The sequence below is a fragment of the Syngnathus acus genome, chromosome 21 (assembly GCF_901709675.1).
Source record: "Syngnathus acus chromosome 21, fSynAcu1.2, whole genome shotgun sequence".
Taxonomy (NCBI): domain Eukaryota; kingdom Metazoa; phylum Chordata; class Actinopteri; order Syngnathiformes; family Syngnathidae; genus Syngnathus; species Syngnathus acus.
Window position 1 is genome coordinate 6,049,360 of NC_051105.1, and position 12,731 is coordinate 6,062,090.

General features: G+C 39.2%; 1 protein-coding gene across 1 annotated transcript in view; it reads right to left on the minus strand.

Moving 5' to 3' along the window:
* LOC119115303 (inactive dipeptidyl peptidase 10-like) overlaps positions 1 to 11,518 on the minus strand; it is a 44,490-nt gene extending 32,972 nt beyond the window's left edge. Inside the window, exon 1 of the mRNA XM_037239697.1 lies at positions 11,271 to 11,518. Within this exon, the coding sequence (XP_037095592.1) occupies positions 11,271 to 11,327 (57 nt within the window). The 5' untranslated portion in view covers positions 11,328 to 11,518. The remainder of the gene's footprint in view (positions 1 to 11,270) is intronic.
* Between the last annotated feature and the right edge of the window lie 1,213 nt (positions 11,519 to 12,731).

The window sequence follows — 12,731 nt, forward strand, 5'->3', positions numbered from 1 at the left end:
AACCTAGCTTGGCAGCTTATTATAGGCGGAATTTTATTTAAGTTGATTTTTTCCAATTAGGTTCAAATAAATTGAAGGTTTCAGACAAGTCTTTTGTAAGCAACAGTTCAGTTTAATTCTTCCGGAATGAAAGTGTACGTAAATTATTGATTAAGTAATGTGCAGTAAAATTATAGCACCATTGGATTTAGGCCAGTGGTCATTTCAGTTAAGGACCTCTCTAATGCCTGTGAAGCCAAAATATGTTTTTAGATGTAACTGTTTTTTTTTTTTTAAAGTTGTCGATTTTTTTTTTAATATTAGAAATCTTTCCTAGACTTTCAGCTCATTATTGAGGTCAGTGATGTAAAGTGAGTTGTCACAGTTTTCAAATGGCCATTTGGCCTCGCATCCGTTCCCTTCCTTCTTCCATACCATGACTGAAAGGTCAAGCTTTTACAATTCATGTGTCTTAGCACTCAATTAGTTGAAAATTGCCTTTTGTCTGCTGGGAGCAAGTGATAATTGCTGTGGGTCACCAGCAATAATTGCCAGTGTAACCCTCAGAGTAACTGCCTATTAAGTGGAGTTATTTAAATCGCCTCACCTTTGGGGTGCTTCCGTGTTTTAAACTGGCCATTAATTGGGCAAAGGATTTGTGAAACTTTTCAGTCACATGCTGATCTAACACCCGGCCTGCATTCTGATGCCAGGCAGTCTAAGGTGACAAAACTCTTAAACCTTAAAAGAACCAAATGTTCACATTGACTCTTGAGTAAATCGTCGAGCTTCTCAAATCACTGCAAATTTGAGCGGAACATTTTGAGAAAGAACACATTTTCCACATTTTTCTGTTGTGTTTCTATTCTGATTATGTTCTTCAACTTGCATTGTTTAGATTAGGGGTGTCAAACTCATTTTTGTCACGGACCACATTGTAGTTCCATCAGAGGGCCAGTATGACTGTCAACGGCTTATATTGTATACAGTATAGATTATGTACACAACAAACTGATGAATAACTAGTTTTGAAATTAGAGACTAGTAAAAACCGTTAAAATATTTTTAAAAGGTGAATGGTAATAAAAAAAATTGCTAGCAATTTCTCTATTTTTTTTTAAAGTGAAGAAAATTTGTAATGTTAGTATTGACGCATGAAGTCGATGCACAATTTGTTTTTGATGTGTTTGAAATTTGTTTTTGATGTGGCGGGCCGTATCTGGCCCCCAGACCTTGAGTTTGACATCTATGGTAATTGAAAAAAAGAAATATAGCTTTGAATGGCAACGTGTTATTTCCTTCAGAACTACTCATGGTGGATTGATTAAACATTGGTTAGGGTTCAAATCTTTATTACACGCCAAGTATAATTTCAAAATAAAGTAACTTCACTCTTCAAACTTCACATCTCTCTTATTTGACTAAGAGGCGACTGTGACAGAGATAAGAGAGGAATTATGGGAAGAATATGTGAGGGGAAGAGGGAATGGGAAATAAAAGGAAGTGCCAGTGAACATTGCAATTAACTTTTTTTTTTTTTAACAGCTTCCAAATGCTTTTTCTGGGGTCATTCCCTTTAGGAAAGAGCCAAGTAAGCCTTTCTAATTACCACAACTATAAAACAGGACATCTAATCTGTATGGAAGTGTCACACAGCTTGAGTTATTATCTATGAGAGGTTCCTCTACTATGTGAATCATAATAAAATATATTATGGCTTTATAGGCACTTCAACAGTTCCCTTACACGACTGGCTTTTTCTACAATTAAGACAGTCATTGCTGATGTAAGGTATGAATTAATTGATAGATCACATGTTGTTTAGTTGGAACAGACTGAAACAGGGGTGGCTGTTAAATCAAGTTTTAGGGTTTGGTTGGCGCCTACATGTTTCAATTATAGGTTCCATTAGATAGATTAGGTACTGTGTAAAGTATTTTTTTTTTCCCAATCAAACAGGTTCTAGCTCTTTAAGTTTTTGCCGTTTGCTATCAGCCGCAGGTAATAAGTATAGTATATTTTCTATTCATGACACACCTTAGAAGTTTTACTAAAAAAATTGCACCCCTACTAAAAGATAGTATAGAGTAAAAAAAACTGTTTCCAGGTTCCCCTGCATGTTGTTTGACTTTCACTGTGTCCCATCAGGAGGTCGCTCGCATGATTTGGCACATTTTTTACACTGGATGCTCCTCGTGAAGCAAGCCACCTATTTTTTTGAAGTGATCTGGGGACCAACAGAGACTGAGTATTAAAGGCATTGGCCGGGAAACGAACCCTGAAATACCCCTGTCCTGCATTATTCTTAATATATAGTAGCAGGGGGGAAAAAAAGCTTTTTATTACATTTTGTCCAGATGTAAAATTCTGGGCAAGAGTGTTTGCCGATGCATAACCACTCTCATCACACAGCGGTAACACTATCTGGCTCACCTCCCTCTGTCCCGTTTTGTCTTATTTGTTATTTATCGCCTCGCTTTGCCACATAATGTGGCACTGCCTTCCCCATCTACTATACATGATCCAAATTCTGTTGTCAGGTACTGTTGTTGGATTTCTCTGTTGTGTCTGTTCTCTTTTTTTCTTTGTCTGTTGTTTTTAAACTGTGGTCTATTGAACTGCATTTGCAATAAACATTCATCTCAATGCAAATAACAATTGTTATTTGTTTGAAATTTAAATATCAAACTCTTGTGTTGCGCTGCAAGATTGTTCCGTCTTAAAAACAAGACAGACCCACCAAACTGCATAACTAAGCAGCAACTGGAAAATGAGCATTTTTCTTTTTAGAAATGAGAAAAAAACTGAATTATATGCGTGCGTCTTCAATAGGGTAGCTGGGGCCGGCTAACTTTGGCCAAGAGGCAACGCAATAGTCTGGTGGCACACAAACAACCATTCCTATGTCTGGACTATTCAGTGCACAGGTGTCAAACACAAGGCCTGGGGCCAAACACGGCCCGCCACATCATTTTATGAGGCCCGCGAGGACAAATCAAATTCATGTCAGTAGTAAAATTGTAGATTGTCTTCACTTTTAGGAAAAGATCGAGATATTCTATACCATTCATCTTGTTAAATTATTTGATTTTTTTTTTTAACTTGTCTCAGATTTGAAAACTAGTTATTCATCAATTTGTTGTGTAGTCTATCCTGTATATAATATGAGGCGTTCATACATTTATTTGGGTTGATAGTCATACTGGCCCTCCGAAGAAAACCGTGACGATGATGCGGCCCGTGACAAAAATAAGTTTGACACCCCTGATTTAGAGTCTTCAATAAACCTTGCGTGCATGTTTTCGAGTACCCAGAGAAAAAAACACAAGTTCAGTCAAGCTCAAGTGGAGATTCAAACTTGAACCATAGAACTGTAATGAGACAAATATGCTTAGTACTTGCCCACTAATGTAGTATGTGTGTCTTTGATCTGATTTAAAACATGATTATATTTTCAGTATACAGTCCCTTCATTGCACTGGATTGCATTGCTCATTATATCATAGTTTCATATTGCATATACTGCCTGGATGTTAAAAGGTGAACTACCGTTATACAATGAACCTTTCATAGCTGTGCATTACTCTACTTAATGCAACACTGCTCTCCCGTGGCTATTCGGTGAATAGCTTTCATCCATCATCACACGCTCTGTTTTTTTAATCTCTGTGCCAGTTGACTGTTCCTCTTTTCTTCAGTCATTGTGTTCAATTTGAAACTGTCAATCTCCTGCTCATTCAGTAGCTCATTTCATCACTCCTCATTTGTGCACTGCACTTGTCTGTATAATCCATCAGTGGACACATCTTATTTGACCATTTTTTTTTCCTGATGCACACATTTCACACTATCAGAGCCATTTCATTTTCAATTTTTGAAAGAATTTGACAGAGCTACTTCACATCTTTTAAGGATGTTCTTCATGTTGGCCTTGAACAATTCAGGTATCTGCCTCTGCCTCCATCAATCCTTTCTTTACTATTCTTCTCTTTGCCAACTAGCATTCCTATTCTTGTGCAATAATTGCTTTCAGGTAAGTGTTTATTCCTGGTGATAATAACATACTGTAAAGTTTTAACAGAAGGAAATATTGAAAATAACTGTACAGTACTTTTTTAAAGCATCTTCCTGGATTATGTTGTTGCTAAGCAGCAGTTTTTATAGGCATACCACACAACACGAAAAAGGGTTCAGCAATAAAATGTGAGCATGATAAAAAGTATATATTTTTTTTCCTGTGCGCATAAGTGCGTTTAAGTGAAAGTACTGTTTAATTGGCCTAATGTTACATTTTCAAAATTCAGCTTTTATATATTGACCCTTTCTGGCTGAAAGTTTCTACTTGAAAACTGGACACATCAATACTGTTTAAATTTAAATCAGACATCTTGAAAGCTTTAATACTACCTCCTTCCTTCCTATATCCCAGCACTCTCCTCTTGAATGCCTATCTCTCCCAACCATTCATTCTATAATCACGAGCTGTTCATCCCAGAGGAGCGATGCAGGAGTAACCATAGACCTTGGCGTTCAAACGTTTGTAGCTTCGAAGCTCATGCATTTTAATGTGACGTGCACGGTAAAAAATAAAAAATAAATGGGCTGAAAGGCTTACTTGCTGCAGTTCACATTGGGCCTTTTTCTGTCTTATCTGAGTCTAGAGCCTGCAGGCTAAGGTCAATTCCATGCCTGGGCAAGAGGTGCACCGTGTGAGGGAGTTGCTACTGTCAGGAGTAGGTCAATAACGGTTCGTTTATGCTGGGAGCTTCAACATCGTTGGAAAATATGATGTGTATTTCCACGGCTTGATGATTAGTGGTACCACACAAGAATTGGAGAGCTAAAATTTCAGGGTTTAATATTGGGAGTGTGGGAGCATTTCAGATTGAAATGCAAGGTGAGCACTGTGACATATTGACCGGCAACCAGTTCAGGGTGAAGTACAGGCTAACATGATGAATGAAAATGAATTTGTTCATTTCATAAATGAACACAAATTCATCAATTTTAAAGTCAACAATTTGAATTCAGAGTTCATATTTAAAAATATTTTGGCATTTCTGTGTTGTTGCCACCCACTGAGTCAACTGCAATTTTCACCCTACTGGCTAAAAAAGATGAGGAAAAAACCTGTTGCTAGCTGAATGTGGAGATAAGCTGGTGCTCAGTGCGGGGGCAGATCCACATTCAGAAGCAAAATAATAGCAAACTCTATTCAGTCGACAATCTTTCAAGATGACTAAGCATGCTGGGGAAAAAAAATAATTGTCAATTTACTTTTAACAGCTCTGAAAAGCATGTATTTGTCTGCCCCTCTCGATTTTGATGAAACGATTTACCAATAACCTTGATTGAATTGACAAGTCTGTTCTGCACAATGAAACAGTAGCTGCAGAAAACAGCCAAATTGCATGTCTGCCCTCAGACATATGGATTTCTTCTTTGCAATGCTGCTTAATGCCTCTGTCGGCAGTGTTGACGCTCTGCCCTGCTGTGATGAAATGCATGTTTCATCAAGTTTGTCACAAAGTCTATGCATTCTATTGTACAGCAAGACAGGCGCGACAGCTCCAGAATTCCAATGTTGTATTGCTGTCACCCCCCCCCCTCCCCAAAATGGCCCCCCAGAGGGATCAATATACAGTTAGAATTATATCACCTTTCACCAAGTAGGTTAGGTCAGTAATCTGTTGAGTTTAATGTCACAGCAATTCATTGTATTTTCACTGGGATTAAAACACACGCTTTATATCCTATTAAAAAAAAAAAAAAGAGTATTAAAAAAAGCAAAGCCTCAAGAAATTGCATCATCTGTCAAGTTGTGCTGCGACAGATTAGTGCCGCTATTAAATCCTATTGCTCTGTAAATGGTTTCAATTTCTGAGGAAACGTGTTGAGTGTAGAAGGGGGAGTAATTATCTTGTGTGGAATGGTTGCGAGTTCATCAACAGAATATGCATGGAGATAATAACAACCACTTAGCAAACCCAGATTGCAAGTTTATGCAGATTTAAATTGGATGCTCGATTAGTAGAAAAAGACACTGCTCACTAAGAAAAGGACAAACTTTAAAAATGGGTTTGTTGTTCAAAGTTAAGCTATTATTTTCACTATTCATTTTTGTGTGTGTATGTATATATGTGTGTGTACATTACCCCCCCCCCACTACTATTATGGCTTTCACACAAATCTCAAGGTGCAGCACCAATCAACACTCAACCTCCAACCGTTGTCCAATTATCCCTGAACAAAACACCATGCCAGCAAAATAGCACAGGGTTAAAAAAAGAGAAAGTGCTGTGAGGAAATGTGCAAAAAGGTTTAAGAGGGTATGACAATGAGAAAAGAGAGAACAGGACAACTGTTTTCAAAAGCAGGACAAAGTGCCCTAAATTACCTAAATGCACCGTTTTCTAAATACCATGGAAATGAAAGGTTATTGACGTCAAGGCAATATGAAATTGTCATTCTTGGCAGTGAATGATGGTATGCGGATATATTAAAGCAACGCTTAGTCATATAACAATGGCTGCACAATTCTTCCTCAGGAGAAACTTAATTCTTTGGGCAATCTTTGCTAGTTACATTTTATTGTCTTATGAGGGAAATTGTGTATGGTATGCTCAAATTATTCAAATGTATGTCAATTTAGTGCTCTAACTATCAGATGGTGTTAGAAATAAAAAGTCATCAATTTTCAGTGTTAGAGATCCTCCAAAAGATGACTTGCTTGACCAAATGGGAATGACAAGTAGATAGTAGATAAAGTCCAAAGACGGAAAAAAAAAAAAAAAAAAAAGACAAATGAAATGACAAGTAAAAAAAAAAAAGTAAAAGTAAAAGAAAAAAGTTAAATAAAAAAAATAAAAAATGACAAGTAGATAGTAGGGAAAGTCCAAAGACAGGAGAAAAAACAACAAAAAAAACAACAACTGTGAAATAGCAACCTGCATACATGAGCTTCAATCCAGCAGCAGGTGGCAGGTGGTGTGGAGCAGGAGCCACAATTGCCAAGTCAGTCAGTCCACACATGAAGGTCAATGACACCAACAGAGGCAAAACAGGTGGGTCCAGAGAAAACAAAAGGACAAGGGACCCACATAACAAAATCCGACTTGATCGTAAGCTTCCCCCACAACCTGCCAGATGCTTTTTTTATGTCTAGTCTACAAAGTAAAATTGGGCAAAGCCAGGCTTTGCTACTACTCCATAGAAGGTGCTGCACAGACAATTTCTACAAGTCGTGCAATAAATCAAGAACGCATGTACTGCTTATGGGCCACGTACTTCCTCTGTGTGCCCCAAGTAAGCCAGTGACACTGTTAGCAGGGGTTTTGAGATGACAGTATGATGAATGGGGGGGGGATGCAGCGTTGGTTGTACGAGCGCCATGCCTCCGGAGTCACACACAAGACAGAAGTACATCCTCGATTTTGTCTCTTCTGTGCGCATAAAGACTTCAGGGAACAATGTGCGTGAAGTTTTGCAGAACAGAAGACAATGGCTGTCGTGATACAAAACCGAGGGAGTTGTACTTTTATCGAAAGCTGAAGAGAGGCACAAAGTGATAAAGGGCTGGCTAATACAAGAGTTGTCAATGTCAGAACACAAGACGCAGAGGTGTGGGTGGTAAATGCTAAATAGTCCAAGGGCTTTCGCTTGAATAGAGCTTTTCTCCCTCCAAAGTCTTGAAACTCTTTTAACACTCTCCTCATTCACCAGGCAAATGGGAGTTCAGTAACTTGCTCAAGGACTCTTCGACGTGGTCACAAAGGTTCAGAATTGAATCCACGGCGGTCGGGTTGGGGATCGGCACTCAACCACTTGAGCCGTGGCATTCAAAGCTCATGAATTGAACATCATAGACTTTTTGGGAAGTATCACGTTGTGTTTTAAGAGCCAGCGAGAGAGTCAGAAGAGGAGCTTTTGGATGTTTGCCCGGCAATGAGTGATTGTTACAGGTTAATCACGTGCCACGCTTGCTACTAACAAAAAAAGGATAAATTCAATTGACAGTCCACTCGTAGATACGCTCTGATCCCGTGAGTCAAACATATTGTTTCTTTGGCATAACAGTGTATTTTCTCCCCCAACCCCCCCGCCACACACACACGGCTAGAAGGTCAGACGTCCAACCTGAACGTGGGCGTAATCCAAACTACTGACCTGCTTAACACAATTTTAGCTCTATCAAGCAACATTTGTTACTTTCAAAGCACACAAACCAATTTATCTTTCTCAAGAGAGAGCTTATCTTTTAATGCAAATGAGCAGTAGTTACTGTTATGTCTCAGCCATAAAACAAATTAGTGACAGTCTTTCACATGATTCATGGCATAGAGCTATAATTTATAGACTGGCTGATTCAAGAGCCAACGTAATCCTTCTTATGAGACTGAGTGAAGCAATCCATCACTCCAACTGAAAGCTATTCCTGAGTAGGTTTTAAAGACTGCTTATGTTCGAAGACCTGTGGGAGGGGATACGACATAGCGTCCCGGTTGCTGAGTTACAGTGATGAGAACGCTGCTTGTCGTGTACCTACAGAAAGAATGCAAACAATGCGGATAGTGGATCTCAGCATATTGTTTTACATTTAACATCAAATATGAATGAAAGTGAGATGGTTTGCTTGAATAGCGTTTGTTACTCATCTGCCATCGCCCCCAAGCACAAAGATGCACACGGCATATATCTAATAGAATGTTTGGCTTATCATTTTTATTTTAGCTTCTGTCTTAGCTGTGCAGCTACACTTGTTAGTGAAGAAGAGAAGGGTGAGCACAAATTCACCTTTGGCCTCTTCAAACCTGAAAGATGGCCGCCAGCTGCCATATGTCTGCTATGCGTTTAATTGCTCCTCTGTGTTCTGTTGTTTGGAATGTTTGTTTTCTCTGTTGGCTGATAAATTATTGCTGAGAATGGATTACTAAATAAAATAGTCCTGTCAAATGTCAGCACACACACATGGAAACATTTAATATCGTCATATCATATGAATTGGAATTCCTGTTAGGCACTGCCAATTTCTGAGAATCATCATCAAGTTTTCTGACGGCATTTCAAACGTGTGTCAACAGAAATCCTCGTGTAAAACAGCATCAGAATCTACGTGTAAAGACAACGTGTGTTGCATCGCATAATATCAACCCGGCAAGAAAGCTGTTTGTGTTAGAGGACATGTCATCGTAGCGCAGTCCGAGCTGAAAAACATTTCCCTGTCGACCTTGTGTAGCCATCACTGGTACGCATACAGAATCAGTGACACAACTCCCTGGTTCTGTGACAGTCCTACGTTCTAGCTGCCATCTGCACGTGGGTGGACCTGACACTTGCGATGACCGTTAATGACACAAGCCTCAGGCTGTTAACTAAACTTTGTGAGACCTTGAGAGATGAGGCCCATAAGCAAGCTGCGGCCACAAACCCGGCTGGCTTTTGTTGTTCTGGGACAAGGCTGAAAATGAGAGCAAAAAGCATCACTAGCTCATCATTAATAGAAATATTTAAATATCTTCCACAATGAATAATGATCTAAAGTTGACTTTACATTCTGTGATCCCAGGGGCTGTTACCCAGAGGAATTTGTTGTTGTGTGGAGAAACACGGTTATATTCCAAGATAAACAAGGATATCCAGGAAAATGATGACGATCAATAAAATCCTCAAGCCTTAATTACAAGTTATTTGTATAAGATTTGGCAGGAGGCCCAAGTGTGTACACTATAATTAAGTTACCAGAAAAATAGACATAATATTCTGAAGACTTAGCATTAACATCTCTAAATAATACTTGATCCTGTTATTTACTTTGTAATTCGAGCAATCGGTTTCATCAATATACAATCAACAGCATAATGCAATCCAAGCAGTGTCCATATTGGAAGGAACAACTGTAGCAGCAATCAGAGGTAAAAAAAAAAAAAAAATGCAAATTCAGTCAAAGGATCAATTGTAGTAGTGATTCCCAAAATTGAATTAATCCAATCTCATTTAATCTGAAAATTATGGCCACACACAAAACAAAGAGACAAAATCTGTTACAGAGGTGTGCTGACAACTTAGACCCCAATACACTCAACTTAGAATACAATTTTAAAAAAAAAACATCCGAAGCTTGTGACAAATGGAAAAACAACGAGATGCAAACGAAAAGCTATAAAGACAAAACATTGGGAAACTAGAAGTATTAAAAGTAAACTGGTGTAATGTGGTGAAATGGAGCAATGGCAGAGAAAGAAATGAAACGGAATCTAATCTACACAAGCTATAGAGCATGAAATGACAAACACACGACAGGTACAACAGAAAATAGACTAACAATATACAGAATAATAGAAAGGCTACAGGAGTCAGCTATTCCCAGATACGTTCTTCCACTTCTGCTGCCTGCACCTCAGTTACAAACAATTGCCAAGAAAACCGTCAAAAGAGACAAACAGGCAGATAACAAGATTTTTTATTTGTTCATTTATCTATGCCAGCGTCGTATTCATTCGCTTGAATTTCAGATCAGAACCAAGTCCCTGTCTGCCTCACGTTAAAACTCTCATTCCATGCAGTATTCCAGAAGTGCGCACCTTAGGGATACTGGGAGGGATCACTAGATTTGCCCAAAGCTAAATTCCGCTAGTGGGACCCCCGGGGTGAAAAGTGATGCAAAACCCCTCGGCTAAATCAATATCACTGTTCAGTCACAGTGGGCAAGCGCGCGCCTTTGCAAGGAAAACGCGCACATGCACACCCGAACAAAAGGAAAGCCTCCTTTCCTGCATGGCACGCTCAGTGATGTTGAAGCGAGGCGTCCAAACATTTTTTTGCAATTTTACTTCTTTTCACATCGCATACTCGTTGGGATTGTTTCAAGACACCGTGAACAGCAAAAATAATGAATACACACCGCCTCGTGGAAGTGGATTGTAATTTAGTCCACTGGCGAATGCACTCGCGGCATGCACAACAACAACAAAATGTAATAATAATAACAAACACGACGTGATACGAATGAAATGACGCCACTGCGTCAGTGGAGCTCCAACACTTGAACCCTGAACGCCAACAAAGGAAACGATTCACGACGCGTGGTTGCATATGAAGTCATCAAAAACACGGCGAATAAATATTAACAACTTAGTTTAAGAGGAACATCAACACATCCTAATCATTTCCAAAGTGTTGTGCCAAAATTCATCTCGGCTGACAGGTAACTTTTGACGCGATGCCAATACGACAAGAGTTGCAATCCAGAAATTTCCACCTGTCGCCCAATTAGGTAAATGATCAGAGCTTACCTTTATTGTTTTTGTAGACTGGCATTTAACTTGCGATACCGTGGCGGTTTGGTTCATCTTGGAAAGAAATAAAGACGGTCCTCTCCTATCCAAGTATGGCAACAAAGTGGAGCGAGCAAATCCAGTCCTTGGGAAGGATATTGGAAGCTTGCTTGGGAGAGACGACACTGCGCACGTAACGCAGTGGAGCCAATATGCAGATCAATCAGCGTTTAAAAATGGCCAACCAAGAGCGCACATGCACTTTTCTAGATGCTGGTCAGGCGACGAAAATTATATGCATGACTAACCCCTACTACTGGTCCATTGTTGCACCTCAAATGATACAGTGAAATATTAATACAATACACGCAAATTAAAAAAAAAAGTTGCTCATGACAAAGTATTGCAAAATACAGAAATGGAGTAGAAATTTGATGGGGGGGGGAGTCATTCACAAAGTGCAAACAAAAATGATGGACAAGTAATACAGCAAAGGCATAGTTGTCATGGCAACTTCATCTGATCAAGTTGAGCCTCAGCAGTAAAGCAGCATGACTGCATAGGAAAAATACAAGTTCTTTCACCATAGCATATCGATAAATGACATTACGTGGGGGGGCATCGTTGGTAATGGGCGCTAAACATCATTATCCACTACCAATAACATTTAATTATAGCCTCTCTTCTCCCCCCCCCCAAATGCAGATTTACATTAGCAGACATCAATTCCGTTCCAGCTCCAACCCATATGAGTGGCTCGTGGTTTTGATGAGGAACTGGCCCCATCCATTAATGTGGTGGCCATATTGGATGACTTTCAACCTGGCTTCTAGAATGTGTAGTATTGTCATCATATTATCGTCAGAATATTTCAAGTGCGGTGGATTTACACTTGCTCATGTGTGTTGAGTCAGGGAGAGCAATAAGCGCAAAGAGTTGGAGGTGCATGAGGAGTAATTAGTAGACTTGTTATTTTTTATTTTTTTTATCATTTCAAGTTTTCCTTCACACATTTTGATTGCCTTAAAATGCAAATGATCACAGACTGGATAGATTTCAAAGGCTGCTTTTGCGTTTCAAGTGTACAACAGATATGTATCATTCCTGAAACAAAGACAAGGTTGTCCCAATTCTTGCAGGAACATTGCCAACATTACAACAACAATGGTGGATTATCGAGTCACATTTTCTTTAGTTTGGCGCCAGTGATCTGGGCTTTTGTTCCAGAGCAGAAATTCTAGCTCATCATCGGTTCACACAAGTGTCTCTTATCTCGCTTTGCAAAACAGCAAAATGGGCTTCCGCAGGTATGTGCACCTTTTTACAATCCACCCCATAATTTCACGATCCAAATTACCTCTAAATTGTCAATTTACACTCAATCACATTCTCATGCAAAATAAACCCAACAATCATTCAGACATGTATCGCGTCAAATCACTATTCTAAAAGAAATTCCATGTAAAAAAAAAAAAAGGC